Here is a 23,222-nt window from a genome sequence, read left to right on the forward strand (position 1 = left end):
TCCAGTAACAGACTATTGGCAGCAGAGCAGAAAGCAACCGTTAGATTTTCTTTTAACTTTGTACACATGATGGAGCTGAGGCTACTGTAATCTGTTTTGTCTTGGACAGAACGAAGAGCCCAGCTCAGATAAGCTTTTGGGCAACTTTTACATGGACCATACATTTGGATGTGCAAATGCATCTTTCCCTTTTCTAACAGCCCCACCTATTTCCTGATGATGTTTTATCACCAGGAACTATATAGAAGAAATAACATTGTTGAATTGCTTAAGTGTAAATTGATTTGGGGCTTATAAAAGGTACGCTACGGGTGCTGATGGCACACCAGTAAGAGAATACTGGGCTCAGGTCTGGCTGCAGACAGAGCGCTCGTGGTGGGACAAGGCTGCGCACGGTTCCACACCAAGCTCTGAAATTCTCTTTTCCTGTAACTTTACACTCCACACATTATTATAAGCCTCCCTCTCCCCCTGCTTATATATCTTTTTCTGCGTGAAACTATTGTATTTTGTGTGCAATCTGATTTCTTCGTAGCCCTGAAAGGTAGACCTCCAGGTCTGCAGCTGACTTCTGCCAAACCCCAGGAAAATAATTGCCGCGTGGCACTTACCTCTCCTTCTCTGGGCCACGGCCTTCCATTCTGTGTGTATTTGCTTTGATTCTGGCGCTTCTTTTGCCCTCCATCAGCAAATTTGCACAGCAAAGGCTCAGTGGGGGCTGTGAAGACAAGAAACCCAGTCTATATTAGCATCCCCCCCAAAGAAAGTGATTATACCAGCAACAGTAGTGCTTTGTAATACTGATCTTTTGAAGTAAAATCTTGCCTTCCGCAGATATTTTTTGCCTCTTTTAGCTTTGACTCCACTGGCAGCTGTTCTTACTAACTAAGCTTCAAAAAATATATACTGGCATCCCTTAAAAGAATTTAGCAAATATTGTTGAAAAAATAATCAGCCTACGCAGAATGTTAAGTTGCTGTAGTGGAATAGTAGAGTCAGGCATTAGTTCCAGCTAAGTTAGACACGTATTCATGACCAGCATTAGTGCAAGGATAAACACTGCTTTACTAAAGCAGCTTTCTGTTTTTATTGTAAAAACTTTGCAAGAATCGGTTTAACGAATAAGTGTTCTCACTATTTTTGTGTTTCTCGGCACCCAATCCTTTAAAAATCTGAATAAACAGAATAAAATAGAGACTTTTGCCCAGCACAGTCCAATTAGCTTTCTTTTCCTCTTAACTCCTCTTTTAAGCAAGTTGGCAGCCGAGAAAGCCCCTTTCCTCTCCAACTGAGATCTCGTGTGTGCGAATACAATAGTCAGGGGGGCCGGAGCCCCGGGAAGAAAGGCTATTCACAGAGCTGCACACCCCAAAAGGCAGCTCACAATAGGGCCCCCTAGTGAAGAAATTACCACACATCAAATGGGTACAACAGGAAGGGAACTTTGTGTCTTGCGATCTTTTCCCATCTACCCAGCTTTTAACAGCCTCCTAAACCTTTTTCAGCCAAAACTGTAATTAGCTTGCCGGTGGGAGCTTGCCTTTGCTGCCTCCTTCTTAAAAGCGGGGCCAAATTCTACCCACTTCATTAGGTGTATGTCAAGACTGTCCTTTATTGCCGACATCAACAGATAAGTAAACCAATATTGGCTTGGCTGAAAGAAATCTAAAAATGATGTGTCACATCTGAACTTTTTCAGGAATTTTTGGGTTCCCAAGCATGAAAAGTAGAGGCTCTAGTTAATTAACCAGAGTTTTTGATGGAAAAAAGGCAAGAAACCTGGTTTTTTTCTCCTCGTTTCCTGTTTCTGGGAAGCTAGAAATGTTGAAAGAATAAAAGTGCAGGGACATGAAGGAAATGTTGCAGTAAGGGGGTTAGTTAAGTTGCTGACTTATTTATTTGTAATAAAAGTAATGATTTGGTTAAAGGATGAGATAAGTTCATATAATATTAAAACAAGCTCACCTCCCCCAACCTCTTAGTTACAGCCAGCTCAAAGTGGGTCAGAAAGCGCAGATTAAAACTGTGACCACTTCAAAACTGCAACCAAGGAGCAATGCACATAGAGAATCTGACATCAAAAACACAATTTCTCATTGGGACAGCATCACTTTGGCTACTTCTGAAGCTTTAACAGCTTTGTTTTTTCATTACCATTTACCAGGCTAGTAATTTCCAAGGTCACTAGAAACTGAACTGCAGGGAACAATCCATTATTGGCAGAAAGCTCGACTGTGCGACCCCAGAGGTCCTTCCCCACCTCTGACTTCGATTATTGTATCAGATTTTGGTAGAAGCAATGCTCAGCCAACCATTTTAAATTTAAAATAATGAAGGTTTAGAAGCATCCAGGTGGCTGTGGAGATTCTTTCTGCAGATGGAGAGATTTTACAGGGCTGATTGCCCTGCACTTTCACCAGTTTTACTCCACAGTGCGATGCTGCATGATTTCAGAGCGGTTACGTACAATTCACTTTGATGTGACTGTGAGGGAGAAGCAGGTGCTAAGCCAGCATTAGAGAAAGACCTATTAAACGTCACATCTGAAGCTTCAAAAGCTTTTCGTTTTAAGCCCTGAACAACTATCAAGCAACATACGATACCATTAAGAGGAGCATGCAAAAACAATCTGCACGTGGGATAGTTACACATGCCATGATCATCTGCTAATGTACACATGTGGTATTAGCCCGTATACTATGATGTGGTTGAGCAAGCTAGGAAGTCATATGGTTTACTACACATCCTCTCTATATATTAGCCAACCACAAATAGGAAGCTGTTGCTTTTCTGGACTTCCCAATATCCAGCATTACCATCTGACAAGCTCTTATTTGTTAACTTGGGGCTTCCTAAAGTTGACTAAGATTGAACAGAACTGCCAAACAACTTTACCCCCCGCATCTAGAAAAAAAGTGAAAAACATTGTACAGACTTTTCAAGAGGCAGGGAAGAAGATGGAAAAGGACAACGGTGCCATGCCCTTCACAGGCAAGTTTCTGCATGGGAGGTTATATTCCTCTACAGCAAACTGAGGGGAATTCTGGGGAAAAAGTCAATCTGTGTCGATCAACATTAACATAAGCAAAAAGATCAAAAGAAAATGTTCTGACAGGAAGGCAGAGTCCAGATAAGATGGTTTTGGGTTGTTTGGGGTTTTTTTTGAAAAGCACAGACATGCAGGATATTACTTCCAGCAAGACAGAAAATTATCTTATTAGCTCTGAAGTGGTGTAGGTCTTCATGGTTTATACCTGGAAACAACTATGGAAACCAACCTCAAAATATAGAGAAATCAAATTAATAATCTTTCTTCTTTGAGGACATAAGGTAGAGTGTTAACAGAGTCTTAGGAGTTCAAACGTGTTGCTCTAAGTAAACAGAAGGACTCAAATCTCTGGTTTACTTCAGCCCTCTTGAAATCCCTTGTAAGAAAGGTTCTCTAGGCTTTGCAAGATCAGACACACATGAATATTTGACATTAGTACCATCATTCTTACTAATCAAATACATAACAACAGAAGATACTGGAAGGAGCATATCCTATTCCACTATATCAGCAAAAATATTTCTAAGTAGAGTTCTTTTTTAATGGTTTCATGAAATGTCAGAAGTGCTTTAAAAATAATAAATTTACTTCAGAAAAGAAAAAAATCACAATTAGGTACTACGGTTATCAATCCAAAAAGAAAATATTTAGGAACTATTCAAACAATATCAACATTATGCAAATAATATCAAAGCATTGCTCCAGAAGTGGGGTATTTTACCCCCAAATACTTCAGAAGAGGAGGAAGGAAAAAGGGGAATCTTTTAAACTTTTTCTGCTTTAGCTTTCTTCCATTCCAGACAGACACTCTTCAATTTATGGACTGAATTTTAACTTTTCTCCTTTTCCTCTGCATGAACACACTGACTGAAAATAAATGCCTGCATCCCTGCCTCTTCCCTCACCTTTTGTACTGCTGACTTAATAGAAAATGTAATTTGGATATCTGTAGATGTTCATATTTTGAACCGATAAGCACATCTTTTTGTATGATTCTTGACATCCTCAAAGTTTTGAGCATGTGTGGTATTTTGAAGCATATCTGGAAAATCTACTGTTGATATTTTCCTGTCAGAAAAGTGAGAATTGATTCACTTGAGACAAATTTCAGGCTATTCCATCCTGATAAACTCTTCAAGATAGAAGGCACTGCTCTTTCTTTGACTTCTACCTGACAGTAACAAATACAAATATCAAGAATAAATAACGGCTTTAACCTGAACAAGGTTCATTAAGCCATAACCCATTTTTCAAGGAGAAGATTTCAATGCTTGCTGTAGTTCCCATCCAAAGCCTGCTCTAGTTAATAAGACATAAATAGCCCTGAACTTGGCTTTCAGTCCTGAGAAGGAAGCGGGATCAAATTGATAGTGCTTCTAAACAGCATTTGCCAAGATATTCAGGGCTGCTTTAGGAGAGGGCAGTGGTTGCTAGTGTTCAAATTCTGTTCCCATGGAAGTCAATGGCTAAAGCCCTATCTCTCTTCAATCAGGCCCTGAATTTACTCTAAGAGTTCAGTGGAGGTGAAAGAGAGAGACTGGTTTTATGTCAATCAAGCCTGTCGATATTGTTGGAGCTCCCTTAGGAGATCAGCTTCTCATGCTCCGCTACTTTAGATGGACACTGTGCAGACAGACAGCACTGAACTGCCAAAAGGCTGTTGTACCACCAAAAGCAACCCTGGTATTTAAAATAGGACAAAACCTTTAGATGGAAGGAGACGGGGATAACAGTGCCCCCTTCTCGAATCTGGCAGCCTCTTAGAAATGTTCCATCTCAGGAAAGCAACTTCAATTAAATTGGAGAATTCAACAAAAAAAGCAAACTTCTAACTAGTTCTGAATACATAATTTCCTTATTCTTTCATTCATCGGAAGGCAGATACACTTGAGCTTCTACATATGCAAAAATGTATATATTCATGAGCATGTGCTTCATAAAGGAAGATGAAAGCTGTCATTTGCATTCAGTGAATCTTTTTCGTTATTTCAGGTGCTTGGAAACTTTTTCTCTCTTAAGAGTTACTGAGGAAAGCTTGTCCTCCACAATTTCCAATTCAGTCACATAGCATCATCTGTGCAGCAATGGCAAGAATTACATATATTAAAAAGTAATAACAACAACATACTTATGTATTTTAACCGCTTTCACTATGAATATTTTTGAAGACAGAATATTTTTGAGCATGTCAGGAAGAGTTTAATCTCTTCTTCTCATCTTCTGCAAAAATGAAAGTAACATTTCCAGTAGACAGCCTAGCAACAAGTGCATTGTGAACATTCATGTGGATCTTTAAAAACCTTCATTTTGTTAATGTGAAGAAAAATGATGAGAAAGTCATTGGTATATCAATGAATGGTCAGTGCACAGTCAATGATCTTTTTCAAAGTATGGTTTTATGAGAAAGTTGGATTAATTTATTTTTCAGCCTTGGCAGATCCTCCTCCACAGTAAAAAAGGAGCAGAGCAATAACTGAGTTTACAATTACACCAAGCATCCAAACTGATCAAGCTTTGATAACTGTTTTTCTTCTTACCTTCCTTCCAAATTTTAAGTATTTTGATAACATTTTCATGTACAAATCACACAGAATATCTGATTGAAACATCCATGCAAGAACCAACCCCTTTGTCTGCCACAGATCAATCATTTTTAGTCTTCAAGAAAAACTTCATCCTACAGTAACATCAAAGCCACTTTGTAAGCAGACCTGTTTACTCACACAGTATTTCGGAAGGGGACATGAGACACACAAAAGCTCTAGAGGCAAAGCAGGACAGAGCAAGTTAAGGTTCTGTTTCCACACCCAGGCTCAGATGGATATACCCAGCAGGACTACAGTCTTTACAAAACCTGCAGAGTTTATTTACAAAATTAATTTTGCTGTTGTAAGCTTTAGAACTGTAAAAGTTTCAGGACCCCCTCAACAAAGCGACTCTCTGCTCTAGTGAGTCCACTGGCTTCTAGGAAACTTCTGTCATGCAGTACTTATTCATCCCAAAGTCATAAATAAACAAAACTCGAGCTTCAAGGAAGATTAGAAAACACAACCATAGCCATTCTGCTCTTGGAAAATGAAGATGAAGAATTACAAAAGATGGTACGTGACACGAAAGGACAAAAGGACATGTAAGGAGAATGTGTTAGCTGAGTAAGGAAACTGTAAGTAATGAAGTAAATAAACATATCATTCTATCCCACATGGAGTGCTTGGCTTGCTGAAGGACAGAGTTGATAATTTTGTGGAGTAATAGATTTTGTCCCAGAAGTCCACGATACTGGATGTGATGTCACAGGACAGACCCTAACATGTATACATAGAAGTATAATGAAAGCGCACTATTACGTGTTCAAATGAGTCCTTGCTGCTCAGTGTTTTTGCAAGAGCCAGTGCTTTTACACAGGTCAAGCAATATACAGCATATTTGTCCAGTAGGTTTACAGTTAAATTTAACTACATGATATTCAGTGGACTTGTACAGCTGATTATGAAAGCAAAACAATGAGTTAACATTACATTTTAGTTTCTACAACATACCACTTTCACAATATAATTATAGAAATTGGGGAAATGGCTTTACGTAACGGAAAATTACCCCAAAGCAACAATTAAAAAGCAAACATCTGTTTGGCTAGCAAGGAAAAAAAAGTGATTTACTTTTGATAAACTGTATTATAGCTTAAGTAATTATCTCTAGTACACCTCTTTGTCTTAAGAAATGGGAAGCAATCCTTTCATCTTTTTGTATAATAATTATTTCTAAAGAGCAAGAATATACTAGAAAAGGAAAATAAATCCCAGAGGAGAAACAATGTGTCAAGCATAAAGTTAGTGTTTCTTTTCTGTGAAACAGAAATCACTTGGAGCAGGTAGAACAGCTAACCGTACGCATACGTTGGAGAAACAGCATGCCAACTGTGAAGTGTGGTCCAGATCTTGTTGCTATCGATGCCAACACTCCAGCTACTACATAGAAAAGTTATACTTAATCATATTGTTGCAGAAGCCCCCATAAAGATTTGTTAGAGCAGAGCAGAAACTAGAGTCTCCTTTCTATGAGAAACTGCAACATTCATTTCACAGTTTGTTTTTGTTTAAAAAACTATTTTCATTTTTAAGTTTTCAACAGAAGAGCAGATTGAGAGCTCCTGATTCAGGCCTATTAAAATGTTCCATTTCAATGTTGCTGATAAGGAGAAACTGTTATAACAGACAGCATTAACTTGATACATTATTTTATGGTGATAACGTATAGAAACAGATGCTTCAATATGGTATTGAAACTTAAATAAAATCAATCAAAATAGCAAAGCTGAAATGCAGTATTAAAACAGTGCTGAAATGTTGTAACACAATGGCATATTTTTATTTTAACAAACTCAATTTGTCCACCAACTCTAGTGCTGGTCTCCATAGGAGAGCATGAATGGATGAGGAGCAAATCCTGAACAGAATTAAGGAGTTCATTAATTAACTTTATTAACTAATAACTAATTAAATAATACACTGTACTTTAATGTTGGATTCTGCCTTTATTTTACACAAAAGGCCTGAATCAGAGCTCACAGAATTTAGAGAGAGATTCTCAGTGAATCCAAAGCCACTCTGCTGAAGCCAAATTTAAACTTGAGGTAACTGCGATCAAGAGCAGAGTCAGGCCCGTGATCTTTGCCAGAGAAAGCAGCTTCCTCCAACTTGATGATACAGCAAAGTTCTGCCCCATTGGAGGTCCCTGGTGTAAAGCTGAAAAATATCAGCTGTAGTTCATCCTTTGCGCCCAGTGCTACGACAGCTCTTCACAACCTTAAACTATCGGATGAAAAGGAAGTGGGGTCTTTGAGGAGTGATTTGTTTTGCAGTTTTTAAAGTTCTCCAAGAGCCTTGACAACAAAAGAGGAGGTTGTTTTATCGAACGACTGTGCAATCAAGCCAACTAAGTATGTGCATCAGTTTGCAGAAATAATTTCATGCATCTATGCTTAGACCTGTATTTTCCATGACTTTCAGACAGGACCCATAACCAACTGAAATTTGGGGCACATTGTTTTAATGTGCCCATTCTAATTACAAACCATATAATTTGGCTGGGTTAATACCTCCTGCAAAAACCACTTTGATAGACTCCTTTGGATTCCTGCCTCTCTGGAACAGCTGTGTACCAAAAAACTGAGACAGTATCATATTTTGAAGAGGAGTATTGGTTACGAGTCATTCAAGGCACTTCACATATTATCTGTGAGATAGATAAGAAACAAATATTGAAACAAGTAGATATAAAATGTTATTTTGTTAAATGAGCAAAGCCCCACACTTGCTCAATCAGCACTGTTAAAAAGTGAATGTTTAAGAAACCACCCCACCTTTCCATGCTTGAACAATTTTCTTGTGGCACTTATGTGCCCCAGCTCCCCTATATTTCTCTCATGCCAGAGTAACTAAGCAAAAAGAAAGAAGAGCCTACATAGTCTTTCTGGAAACTATGCAAGTAATTAGTAGAATACGGATATGATAATGCAATGGTCCCCTATCAAGAGTCTCTCCCCGTTGACAATAGCTGACAAGTGTGAACAGTTTTCAAAGAACAACAAAAAATATATATTGTTATGTTTTTTTATAGATTTTGCAAATGCTAATTACTATCTGGGATTCTGACTTCTATGATTTATTAAAAAAAAAAAAAAGGTTGTTTTTACCATTTTTATGCCATTGGCTTCTTGTACAGTTACTGCTGCAGAGGCTTATTGTACTACACATGTTTGGGCAGGAGCTGATTCCTTCAAGTGAAATGAAAAAAAATGCCAAACTTAAAAAAATATTCCTGAAAGCATTTTAAAACATTTTACTGTTTTTCATTGTGAATGCCTAGATCATGACTTGCCACACAGGCACCCGTTTCTGCCATGTGTGACAAGGAACTAGGAGGGATCAGGTGAATAATATCCAACCCAAGATCCCAAGATGCAGTGAAGCTGATGAGAACACTTTCAATACCTTCAATGGCTCCTAGCTTATGACTTGAACTGGAAGGAAATATGTCAGCAGTTATGCTGGAGTCTCTCTTACGAACTTTGTTCTCTCTCCCAGCATTTTTCTTTCAGTGCCACCACTCAGAAATTACAGGTACTAGTGTTTCATTGGGTCTTTAAACTGAAAGCTGCAATCCCGACACATTAGTAACAACATGTACAGAAAGTCAAGACAAATGCTAGCCTGTCATTAGGAACTAGTTTTCAGCAAAAAACTACAGTGAGGTTCTGCTGTCTCACTGAGTTGCCTCTCATCCCAGATAAGCATTAAAGCTGAAAGTTCATATCTTGCAGCAGTGAGCTAGAGGACAGTTCTGAGTTGGATCATGGTTTTAAACAAGTAGCACCCTGACTTTAGTGCATTTACTTCATACTGGTGTACCACTTGAATGCTCCTGTACCAACGTACACCAGCTGAGTGTGTGGTCCCAGGACTCCAATCTGCGGGTAGAAGTCGACTGAAAAAACCTCATCCTCTAAATGTGAACCCAAACCCACTCTTTAAATCCCCTCTGAGACTGCCCTACGAGCTTTTAGGAAGATTGTATTTCATATACCTTTTTGCCCTCTCCCATAATCTCAGAAGTTATTTTGTTTGGATGAAAATGGAGATCTTGTATTTCTTACTGTTCAATTATTAAGGAACAGCAACAGCGTCAGCTTCATCTGAAACGCTCAGCGATTTTTAAATGATCTCATGTACCGTAATTTATAATGGAAAATCAGGTACAAATAGTGTGAGATGCTTTCTAGTTCCCCTCTAATGGAAATAAAATGAATCCCTGGTAATGGGTGACCCTACTTGCTTCTGTGGTCACCCATTTTACTTTTTAGTGTTCCCTTTAGTAGTCTCGGGAGAAAAGAGCAAATGCAAAGCTTTTATCCAAAGCTGCTTCTCAAAACAATAGCTCTGCGTTTCTGCTCTAAAATCTATTTTTACTATTCTCATAAACTGATGTTATTGATCACAGAGACATTGCTATTATCCCACTAAGAAAAACTTAGTTGTACTGACAGTCCAGAGACAAAATGATTGGAATTTATGCAGTACAAATAATTAATTCTGGCTCTGCTAATACAAGGTTATTTTATGTAGCTGTTTAAGTATTTATTATTTAGTATTGAATTTATTTATTTTAAATTTAATTTTATTCAGTTATTTATTATTTTTATCTAGTATTTATTTAGATAAACCAGACCATTACCATCATATCATTCCCTGTCTGTGTGACACTGCTAGAACTAACACTACGGAGAAAGGAAAATTCTTTTCAAACATATGTTTTCACTATAAACAAGGAAACCTGGCCAAATGTCTTATGTCAATACAATGATTTCTTTCCACCAGCATAATGATAATTGCTGTACACAGACATTTATTTTTGACTAATTAAGGTTCAGTCTTGGCATTCACTGCTCACACTCCAACATATGTATACCATTAATGTCCAGAAGAGCTTATGCAATCCAGTGTTAAACTGCCTGAGGAAAAAATGCTTCAGTTATGACCATTAGCTTATTTAATTCAGAAGTACATGTTTAAATACTACATTTTGTTTACTGATTGTGGGGAAAGACACATCTGTTGTGTCTCTGTGAATGGTCACTGCAATAAAAAAGTGGCCATATATATAATGCTAACATTATTTGCAGCTCTACTCATAGCCTGTTAAAAAGTAGCAGTAGAAAATTCTTACAACGGGAAAAAAGATTTGGTTTGGGTAAAGATGCCCTGTGCATGGTCAAAGCAGTAACATGACCTTCTTGATATCAGAGCTGAAACAGCATATTCCTAGAAGCACTGATTAGTGTGGATGCATGAAATATTCCTGTGTAAATGAAAAAATAAACCCAATTTTTAACCAGCTATCAATCTGTTCAACAGTTTAAAAATATTCAGAAATATTCAGATTTTTTTTTCCTCAGACTGCCTGATGAAAATCCTTTTTATTTAAATCAGTTCTAATTAACACACATTCCAACAACGACTACTGGGTGCAGCAGCAAAAACTCCAATCACTTATAATCTAAAACATAGCTGAGCAATATAATTTTGCCACTACTGTGAGAAAGAAGGAAAAGCTGAAGGGAAAATTCTTTTTATTGTTATTGCCCTTCTTTCATTTTATTCTTCTGCATTCACTGGAAGACATAATGTGTATGCCCTGAAATGAGGGAGTTTGCTAGAAGCTAACACACAGCATCGCCAACTTCCTCACTTAAATGCAGGAACACCTTCAAAAAGTGGATTTGACCATGACTGTGTCAGAACCGTGGCCGGATATAGGTTACACAGCAGAAAGCATTTACGAAATGGTGACTGACTGATTCTTAAAGGCAGGAGTTCATTTCACTGTGGTAGAGAATATCCAAATCACACTAAACACCTTGGACAGGATAATTACTGTGTATCACAAAACCTCACCGCATGCCCTACGATCTTCTCCTATAAACAAGCCCAAAGGGAGGGAGGGAAAGCTTCATAAACAACATATAAGTAAGGACACTGATACCTCTTCCCTTTTTTTCCCTGGCAAAAGGGGCGAGTAGCAGCTCAGAACATGGACTGCCACTGCGCAGTGCCACGGGACACACCAAAACCCCCTGCAGATCCAGTTCGGTGCATCGGCTGCTCCTTATGGCAACTTCCAAGCCCCGAGTCTGCAAGACAGGCTTTTCTGGGTGCTACTGAACTGAACGTCACTGCTCCCCCTGCCACGTGCCTGCAGGTGGGAAGCAAATGTGGCACTGGCATGTATGAGCCGAGAAAGGAAGAAAGGGTCTTGGGAAAAAAATTGCTCCGTGACTCCATTTCCTTGAAGGGAAAGAAGGCAACAAGCCCTTGAAGCATACCACCTCCTGGAGCTCCTGCCAGGACATGAGGCTTTGCGCCAGCTTAAAGTAAGGCTCTGCCTTCAAGGCACAATTGTACCTGTGATTTCCATGACAGAAAACTGCACAGTGTTTTCACTGGGAATTTTCCACTAAGTCACCTCTTTATGACAATACTTTATCCAAGGGAAAGACAAAAAAGTGAAATTATAATCTTTTCCCAAGAGAATGGAAGATCTTACTCATACTTCTTAGCTCTTTTCAAAATGTGTTGATGATACCAACACTAAACCTAATATGCTATGACACAAGGAAAATTCTAACCCTTGCAGCTTAAAACTCCTTTATTACCATCTGAGACAATATCCTAGAATATTAAATAGATAACACTAAACCCTTCTGAAATTTTCAAGTGCAGAGCTCTCAGCTGAGGGTAGAGAAGGAAGCAAACTTACATATTAGAGACTGAGTGATAGCCTAATCTTCTTTAACTCTGTGTAATACATGTCTCAGAGGTCGTATGAAGGTCATGCCAGATCCTGCTCTGCCATGGGTTCAAAAATTATGAAAGGAATGTGATTTCAATGCTAAGCTTGGAAAAGTAAAAATCAATCCTGTATTCTTTCAGTTAAAAATACCAGAATAATAAGAACAGGAGCGAGCCAAGCACAACAAGGAAGAATAGGTGAAAAAGAAAAAAAAGTTATAGAAATAGGCAAAGAAAAACACCTTAAGAAAATGAAGGGAAAACCAGGAAAAGTAGGGAGAGGAATACTTCTGGATTGCCCTTGAAAATGTTCTAGCTTCATACAAGAGCAAATGCAACTCATGTCCTTATCCATTTCTGGATTACAACAGAGGCTTTCACAAGTATAAAGACTGCAGCAAGAAAATACTCTAACTGAAAAAGCAAATGGATGGGCTAAATGTCACTGCCTATAGCAAACAGAATGACAGAAGTTTATAAAAATCGTGGTTTTGTCTGAAAACAGAGACTGAAGACCTGTTCTGTTGCACTATGAGGAACCCACTAAGACTGCAGATGGTCTCAATAATTGTATGGCATCAAAACATGAATGAAACTAAGGAGACTGTAGAGTCTCCTCTACACAAAAATACCAAGGCTCTGTTATTAAAGTTGGTTTAAAAGCTTATCTCAAAACTCTATAGATGATCCAACACTTATGTGCCACAGGAGATAAAATTAGAGATGACTACATGAAAGATGAAAAAGCAAGGATCTCTCTTCCAGCTAAATTACATTATGAGAAACAGTAATAGCCTCTGACACCAAAATCCAACCACTCTTTAAGGTTTTGTCCCCATTTGGGTGGGATCCTTCCTTGGTTTGCAGGCATGTGGATGCAGCCACGCTGACATGATGAATCTGTGTGCAAGGCTATTCAAAGCATGATTACAACCAAACAGCAGTATCAGAGTCTGCCTTGACAAAAGCTGTCTCCAGCTGATGTGAAGCAGCAATTTTCTTCAGAGCAAATGATTTCATGAATCAGCCAGCAGGGAGTGACAACATTCTGCTGCCAGTGACTAAGTGTATGACCTCTGGGTTGCAATTTCCACCAGCTTAATAAGAGTCCATTGCAAATGTGATCATATTTTTCACTCTGCTGTTAACAGAGATGCTAATCTGGCTCTCAGTTTCCTTTCTTTCTTTTTTTTTTTTTTTTTTTGCCAGCTTTAGTGCTTACAATGTAGTATTTCCCTGGAGACAGAGAACAAAGTCTACTCCACGTTGCTAATAAAACTTGAAGACAACACAGTAGAGTAAGAATTAAAGGGCAACAACTTTCCGACTTTGAGGAATGTGGCAGGCCTAGCAGAGACCTCATGGCTTTCTCCTCCCATGAGAAGGCCAGCTCAGTACTGAACTTTGCAACCTGGTGAGAGACAAACAGAAAACCTGGTGAGAGACAAACAGTGTGAGGGAGAAAACCTTTTCTAGGACATTTTCTGGTACAGATCCAGAGATGGAAGAAAAATCCCACAGTCCTGAGGATGGTCAGAAGAGGAACGATGAAGTTTAAATGAAGGGTAAAGTAAAGACTGAGTAACAAAATCATTAATACTACCCAAATTTTTAAATGTTCTCTAAATACTTCAGCTAGGATCTGTACACAAATAAAATCTCCAGATAATGAACCACAACACATGGATGTCAGTATTAATGCTACACGATTAACACAACAGAAGAATACTGTACTTCCTTACGAGACTTGATTATAACTCTAAAACATGGTAGGAAGTGGTTTATTTACAGCTTTAATAGCAGGTTGAGGAGGGGAATAATGAAAACCTAGATTTTATTCAGAATCAGGATCCTAGCTGATTGTTGATCCTAAAAGGAGCCACAAAAAATGAATAAAAATCCTGCCATTTGTTATTCTTATGAGTACAGTTCCACTTCTTGGGCTGTTACCAGTGCGGAGGACAGAGCCTCAGGCTCTAAAACTCAGCTCTGAATTGAGAAGGAAGAACTTCTAATACTGGAGATAACTAGTGATACTAAGACTCCATGCCAAGGCTGGAGGAAGCTTTATTGAATAGGCCAGCATGGACTTGCTGGTGGAGCCAGAGATGAAAAATGTAAGATTCTTTGTCTCCACCTCTGTCTGAGGTGCCCAGCGAACTGGACTACTTGGACATGCGCCATATAATTAATGTGCATCTATTAAAAAATTGTGCATTCAGTGGGACAGAGTCATATGAGATTTCCTGGAAACTTACTGGTCGGCTACATGGTATGTGCATTGGGTTTTTAACTAGCCTGGACAGAATGTATTTCCTGGACAGAAATACAAGCACATGTGACATCAGATGCAATCATGGTGAGCCAGGGCTCAGCCCAGCCTGTTCACACCAGGCTGCTTTTGCCCCTGGATAAGCAAAGATGAAAATGCATTTGGGCAAAAGCTCTTGCTTGAGTGTGCCTTTGTGCCAAACCAGAATAATATAGCACGATTGTACCAGGAAGACTTGCTTTACAATACTAGAAGAAAAATATAGTTATTTGAAATGGTCAGCTTGGACCAAACTTGCTTTTATGATCAGTTTTTACTGTGTTTACAGAACATATAAAATGAACACAGAGTTATTCGAGGTTTAATCCTGTATCTCTTATTCCTGCTTTATAATGCCATTGTAGGAGAGTCTTCTTAAAACTAACTGAACTATTCATATTTACATTATGCAACATGTACTATTGTTGCAGGATTAGGGTACAAGCATGCTTATGTAGTTCTCAAGCTGTGTCATGCCATGCTCCTTCAAGGTAACTTCTGCTGCCACTTTTTGTATACTTAATAAGGGTTGGGTTTTTTTCTGGTGCTTATCACAGACTTTGTTTGCAAACACCTCACAAGCACTAATTAATTCATTCTCCCAGTAGGTAGTGAAGTATTTTCTTTGTTTCACAAAGAGATGAGCTGCGGCACCGGGATAATGCAAGTTGTCCAGTGTCACAGAGTCACTGAGTACAGATCTCCTGAGTTCTTGTGCAGTATGTATTCACAAGATAACCCTCCTCAAAGAGCTCTGCCTAGGTGCCCTATTTTCTCAGCCTCATTTCCCACTGCACTCTATTTGAGGGAAGATCTCTTTCACCAATCCAAGTTTGCAATGCCACCATCAACACACTGAAATGCTTCATCAGAAGACAGCTCGATCTACAGTGCCCATGAAAATTGAGCTTGTAATGATAATAAGGATTGGATGCCATTATAGGTGTACATATATACATTTCTCTGTGTGTGTTTGTGTCTCTGCACATAACACATATACACACATATCTATATATGTGCATGTTACCAGGTATCTATGGAAAGTTATCAAATACAGAACATCAGAACAAAGTGCAGCTCTCTAAAGCTTCAAACAAACTTGTATTATTTATTGTAATATTTAGCTATTCCAAACTCACACTCCTATATCCCTAGAGGGCAACGTCACCTAATAGGTTGTGCTCACATCCCTGTCATCTTCATATAAAGCCAAAGTTGATGCTATTGCGAAGACATACAGAAATAAGTCTGTACTTAACAAAATTTAATTTAGCTAAATATAGACTTGTCCCTGTTTGCTTTCAAGAGGTTTTGCAGCCTGATTTCAAGAACAGCAAAGTACAGTTGATTATCCAAAATTTACCTACCTTTGCAAACCTCTGAGATTTTCCTACCACGTCCCTATGTCGAACAGTCTTAGGCACAAGGAAAGAGGCAGTTCAAGACACTGAGGCCTTAGAGAATAGCATGCACAAATCTGAATGCCTGCACAAGAGATACTTGAAGGGAAAACAGAACAGTCATTTTCTTCCCTATATTTATTGCCTTGCTGCTTCACAATCAATATTCTCTTTTTGTAAAGCCCAGTTTCCTGTTGGCAAGGCCTACGTCCATCCCCAGGTCTCGCTCCACATTTACTCTCAACATTGTTCAGCTTGCATACTATGGCTCTGACAACTCTGGTGAAGATTATTTCAATGCTCTCCTCTCCTCCATGTGTGAAGTGAAACCCCTCACTTCAACAACAATTTGCTACCTCTGAACAGAAAATGATGTCTGGGGAGTGAAGTTTTCCAGCAAAGCTGCTGACAGTGTGACCACGATGGAAGCTGTGACTGTTCGACATCTCTTAAAATCAGAATAATGCCATGTAACTGCTTTATTGATGGATTTAGCAGCCCAGATTTAGCCCCTGAAATATAAAAATGTAGGCTTCTGTTGTTTGCTTCCTTTTTGTTTTAAATGATGGATAATTATTTCACAAATGTCTTCCCCTGACATTTGATTTGCTAGATAATACATAAACATACAGTTTCTAATGGGTTTTCCGGCCTTTTAACCTAATTTCTTTTCTCATTACTTTTCATTTCATTTCCAATTCTGATATAAAATCTATTTTCCAGAAAATATTTTGCGTGATCTGAAGCTCCCTCACTTTAATAACATACAGAATGATATTTTAAAACAACAACAAAGCCAAGATCTTCCAACCCAAACCATTCTATGATTCTATGATCAATGATAGCAGAGAAGAGAAATCAACCCATATTTTTAACTTTTCTCTTTCATGTTGAACTGCTTCACACACACTCTCTCCAAGATGGTTCCAAAATTATGCTGGAAACTAATAATTATTTTGTGTATGTGAACCTTTAAAAAAAGTTTGCCACATGAAAACAGCTGAGTGAGGACAAAAGAAGACAGTTCAGCATAAGAATACATACATTTTTCTGTCGAATACTGGCTGTCATTGTTACTCTATTGCAAGGATTTATTAGCTAATTAATGATTAGGCAGATCATGGAGATAATAATTAAGAAATGAAAATTACATCCTTTACATTTTTGTAACACAGAGAGAGGAAATAATGGCTAGAACTTGAAGGACATATAAGTGTGCATAAAACAATGAAAAAAATCTCAATGTTAAGGGAAGAAAAGTAGTAAGCAAGTATTCCAGTACACTCACTAATTTCAGTGGCAGTGATTAACAAAGTCCAGTAATTTATTTTCCATAACAGCACTTACACTCTTTGGAACAAAGCAGGTTGTAGTAGCAGTTTTTCTGAGTGTATCTTTGGGATTGTATTCATTTACTCAAATTTCCTCTGCATAAAGAATTAAACTGCTTTTTTTGGTCTTCCTCAGCCAGTATAAATCCATTGAAGTCAGTGGGACCATGTGATTATTGGTGTTATGGCACTCTATGTCCATGCACCACTCTATTCATAAATGCATGAAAATGCAGATCAGTTTTCTAAAGAAAACGACTTTGAAGTTTAAAGGATCATTGCCCTTTTTTTTAATTTGACACAATCATACACGACTAGGAGCAAGACATAATTTTTTTTTTCCAGTGAAGATTCTCAGTATGCCACCTGTATACCATCATTCTTTACATAAAGGCCCATCGAGATTTCCTAGCACTACATTAAACAAATTAAGCATGTTTTTGTATTGCTATGTTATTCAAAGCATTGCTCCCATGCTCTAAGACTCAGAACAGAAGTCTTCTGAAAGAGAATTCTAAAGAGAACACATCCAATCTGCTATTCGAACACATCTAATCTGCTATTCAACCTATTTTTTCTGTTCTAAAGTCTCTTTTTGTTGAAGGTGTGGCTGTGGGTAGAAAGGATAATGCAATAATGATCTCCAAGCAACAATACTTGTATTGTACAATCGCAATTTATTCAGATGTCCTTTCCAGTGTAGCCTAAAGAAATAACCTGACATGCTAACAGACAGGTTTCTATTTAAACAAAAAAGAAAAAAGAGAAGTCCTTAAGAAATAGCCTCTAAAAAACATGTTTTTGACTTTCCTCCTTGAATTCCCCTGACAAAAGTAATGAGTGAGGTGACAGGAAACCTGATATTAATTCTGCAAGTTCTAACTAGATGTGCAGGAGATCTAAGCCCAAGGAATAGAGCTGGAATGCAGAGCAAATAGGCAATTATTCTGAGCAGAAGAATTCTGTGCCTGATGATGACTTGCCTGTCTCCGTTCTCCGGTGTCGGTTCTACAGAGACTGTAATCTTCTATGTTGATGCCTATATTCAATCTTAATGCCTGATATTGAGTGATGGGAAGCTGTAGGGATTCTTGCAAGATTCATCGTTAATGGGTTTAACTCAATTGGCATGTCTGCCCAGGATATTTCATAATCACCTATGCTACGTGATGGGAATAATTACTTAGAACCATGCAGAGCGCCCATCTCAACATGGCACTTTTTGTTCTACAAGGTTTGCCACCTTCTGCTCTACCTTTAGCCACTCATCTTTTAAAAATAATAAATGCTGGTAAGAGGATATGCAATGATTTCCCCCCTTCTGCATGCACTCACATGCACTCTCACAGTTCCTGCTTTTGCGATCTGAGGTTCTGAAGGAATCCAGCTCTCAAAAAGCAAATTTTTGCCACATGCTGGGATGGCTACAGATCTCCTTCTCTACTGTCTGTGTGGACCATTCTATACTGATGCAAGTTATACTCAGAAAAAGAAAACTCCTGTCAGAAAGAAAACTAAAGATTTTGCATGAAAAAATTTTGAGAAAGAAAAGAAAATCCTGCTCCAAATGTGTTTTTCAAGTAGCTTAAAATTTATCCAGCTGTTTTTTTCCATTATTAATCTTCTGCCTCTTGGTCCTCTCTTTTCCAAATCCAACATCTGCTATCTTTGTTAGCATATGACATGCAGGAGATTTATTTGTCCGTAAGGCTTCCTCGTACATAATGCAATTGCTATGGTGTCTGACCTATCTGAACACTATCATTTGCAGTGGACTGCATTCATTTATATGAATGGACTTTCATGACAAGGATCTCAATGACCCACCAGTAGAAACATTCTCAGTATTTGCCTCTCTTGCATTATTGTAATAAACAAAACCAGGAAAATGACATAGGGTCTACCCCAGGGGAGGGTGTTCCAATTTACTGTGCCAGGCATCTGACAGATGATTCAGGCATGGTGACACCATGCATGCTCCTTCCTCTAAACCTACCTTCTGTTTTTCTGCAGTCTTCCCAGTCACTTAAAAATTAAGGTAGCATACTGAATAAAATATATGTTCAGATGTACAGGACTATCACATGACACGAAGTGTTCCCACTCAGTGTATACGAGAGAGTCCCATGGTTTTATTCAGTTCGCTAATAGCAACCGTGCTGTAAAATCACTACAATGCAATCTCCATTTCCAATCCCATCACAACACGTGGTTAAGATTATTTTCTGAAAGTGGATCTCATCAGATCTTCATATCAGAGTTTATGTGGCTTTTCTGGAGATCAATATGAACACGTGAACATTGGCCCCAGTAACTAAATAAGACAAGGTCAACAAGTGAGAAGCCAGCAAAGCTAAACAAGGAAAATCATATGATTTCCATGTTAAGATCAGATTGACAATAGGTTGTGTTTGTTTTTAATAGTCATGCCTAGTTAATTCCCTTCAATTACTAGTTGTTGAAACTTTAGTTTGAATTTTAAAAAATCATATCACAAAGTAATTTAACAATGGTTATTACTACTTAAGTCTTTCAGACATGCAATTATGCAAATCCACCAAGCACAACTCTGACTATATTTTCTTTACTTGGTTGAAATCACTGTTAGAAGTATGAATTTACATAATGGCATCTGCTACTCCTCTTACGATTTGTATTTCAAAAATAAAGTGTGTGTAAGGTAACCTGTACAACAGTTTCACTACTCCTCCTTTCAAACAGTTGCCATTTCAATTTTTTCTTCCTTGTTTAGTAAGCATGCAAATGCAGGACTGAGAATAAGCAAGGAATCAAGAATACAGTTTAGGATATTTGCCAGTACTGGTTTCATTTCCAAAGCACATGCTGTCTGAAATGTGCATAGTTCATTTTAGATATAGCCAGAACATACATGCAGAGCTAGATCCAATAAAAGTTCCCATTTTGGGAGTACCACGAAAACGCGTATGTTACAAAACTCAAAGCATAAAACAAAAATTTAAAATATTCAGCTCAATACTCTCTGCTGACTCCCTCCTCCAGTTCTCCTGAGTGGGGTATTTGAAGATTCTGGGATCTTCAGTACTTTATCACATGGCAAGTTAACAAAATGGTCCTTCATCCTTACAGCCTTGTGCTCTAGCACATTTCATATGAGCTCTCATTTGGTAAACTCCTTCTGATCCAATTTCCTACCAATCCAGTTTTCCCTACTGCACTGAATGACTCTGTATTTGGTGACATCTTATTTTCCATCACACTTATTTCTTGACTACCTAATTGGTTGACTTGAGTCTAACAGCACTCAATAAATCAAAAGCAAAACTCTTGACTAAAAATAGCTTCATGTTTCAATAACCCTATGATTCCACTTAAAGAATAATGCAAAGACACCACCCCAAAAAACAAACAAACAAACAAACAAAAAACCCCCCTAAAGGCATAAATGGACCATTTTATTCCTATAATACTGTGGCATACTGGGCTGAACATCCTATCATCACCCTCACCATTATTATGGGTTTGAATTACTGGAACACAAGGGAGTCTATTGTATTAGGTTCCCTACAAGCAATGAACAAACCATTTACTACTGAAGTATGAAACAAGAAACAACAGAAACACAAGACAATATCTGGCACTGTTCTTTATGCACAAATAATATAACTCATGTCAATTTTCTGGTAGTGTCATCGCAAATAGAGTTTTAAAGATGGACCAGGAGAACTGTGATGGGGACTTACAGATGCTTCTGCATTGCAGATACATACAACACAGAAAAAGACTGCACATTTTACAGTGGAGATGGACCAAGAAAAAAGTATTACAGCTCAAATGAACATTAGTTCAAACTCATGTTCAGGACCATTGAAATACCTGAGGTTTCACTGCTTGATCATATGCAGGAACTTTCTGCGATTTTCAATCAGGAGAGAAATGCTATGAAATCGCATCACTTTGGACAGAAAAATAAATACTTGGGAATAAAATAAAATACTGTACTTTTGTCTGGTTCCAAGTTTTCTGTTTGTTTTCAAATTTTCTGTCCTTGTTCTCAGTTTTCTTTGTTATTTCAACTTAAGTTTCCTTCTCAATTTTAAATGGGAAAAAATCAGCACTTGTTTTAGAGGTTGTCAGCTCTTTCTGAGTTCTGTAACGTGTGCCCTTGTCTAGAGATATCTAACTTTGACTCCAACTTCTCCTGCTTTGAGTGACAAAATGAGAATTGGATCAAAGAAGCTGAAGTTCAGCATAGCTGTTGTTGACATTTTCTTTGCAAGTCCTTTTTCTCACCATTTTCACCTAAGAGATTTTTTTTAGTTATTCTCAGTGTTTTTATTAAAACATTTCATGTTTATGTATCTGACATATATTGTGCTTTAGAGTTTCTTGGATATGAAAACACTGAAATTGTGTTTTAACCCACCTTAAGAAACAAAATTCTTAACTTATGAAACATTTCACAGAATGGCATTTCCATTTTTTGGCACTTTGGAACTAACTCTAACATTAAACTTGAACAAAGAACTGTCTGCCATTCTCTGTGTTTCTCTGGAAACAACAAAAGCAAAGTATTGTACACATGTTCGAGGACTTAAATCCCACGTCCATATATCCTAACACCACCAACATTCAGAATGGTTCAACAGTCAACTACTAATTGTGTCACATCTGTATAGTAAGAATCACAGAAATAAGAAAAGACTTAGTAGGTGATTATTCAATTATTACCAGAAGTAGAAGTGGTGCTAGCAGTGCGTGCGTACTGCCTTGGAAAATACCAGGATAATATCTATGCCACAAAGAGTACAATCTAAATTAGGGAGACAATATAATATAATGAGAAATGCATACAGCCTTTGAATAGCACATTTGCACATAAATGAATTGAAAATAACACATATTCCATATAAACATTTCTTGCTCTTTTTTTGTTAACTCCTCTAAATTGACACATCTTACCACACTGCAGCACGACTGCTAAATTTGCAAAGATATCAACACCAAGAAATTCTGCCTAGGTGTTTATTTCTGCTTGTAGCATACATTTGGGAACTGTGATAGAACGATGAGGCTGGGCTAGATCCATATTTCTCTGAAGCCCGTACATTTAATGTATTGTTTTATCTGTTACTACCTCAAAAAATCAGTTTCTTCAAAAAGAAGGCTGATACCTGCTCTTGTCTTTTGCATTTTAAGCCATGCTGCTAAATACTTTTTTGGTTTTCTACTTAAATAAAAGAAAACTTGCCTATGTAATAATAACCCTGGATATTCCTTACTGTTTACTCCACCTTCTGTAAGTGTGCTAACCCAGTACTTATCGATCGGATACTGGTAACAGGCACTACCTACAGTACAACATCTGGTGAATCAATCACTATTACCACAGTGCTACATTACAACTCGGTCCAAGGTTTTTGTGTTCACTGCACAAAGTAAATAATGTCTATTGCTGAAAAACTACCAACCTCAAGCCAAGCCTGCTGTGTTATCGCATATTTTATTATAACTTGCGATACTAGACCATGCTCAGCGTGCTCATCTGCACACTGGCTTTCTGAAGGAGGAAATGGGGGAGTCTCATCTCTCTGCCAAAATGAACTGTAAGAGAGAGTCATTACAGCTAAGCCCATAATAAAAGATTGTGCCATGCCATCCGCAGTTCGAGTAATTTCTCATATTCTACTGCATTTCGCATTTAGCTTTAACATTGAACAAGTTACTTTTCTCTCTCACTGATGGGTTAGCACCTTTCCAAACCACTTTTTAAGAGACCTGGCAAAACCAATGCTGCTGTTCCCC

General features: G+C 38.0%; 1 protein-coding gene across 8 annotated transcripts in view; it reads right to left on the reverse strand.

Moving 5' to 3' along the window:
* RBMS3 (RNA binding motif single stranded interacting protein 3) overlaps positions 1-23,222 on the reverse strand; it is a 722,164-nt gene that overhangs the window by 88,496 nt on the left and 610,446 nt on the right. For all 8 annotated transcript variants that reach the window (XM_072853929.1, XM_072853928.1, XM_072853930.1 and 5 more), the window contains one exon: positions 612-718. In XM_072853929.1, the coding sequence (XP_072710030.1) occupies positions 612-718 (107 nt within the window). The remainder of the gene's footprint in view (positions 1-611; positions 719-23,222) is intronic.

The sequence above is a fragment of the Ciconia boyciana genome, chromosome 2, assembly GCF_034638445.1.
Source record: "Ciconia boyciana chromosome 2, ASM3463844v1, whole genome shotgun sequence".
Lineage (NCBI taxonomy): Eukaryota > Metazoa > Chordata > Aves > Ciconiiformes > Ciconiidae > Ciconia > Ciconia boyciana.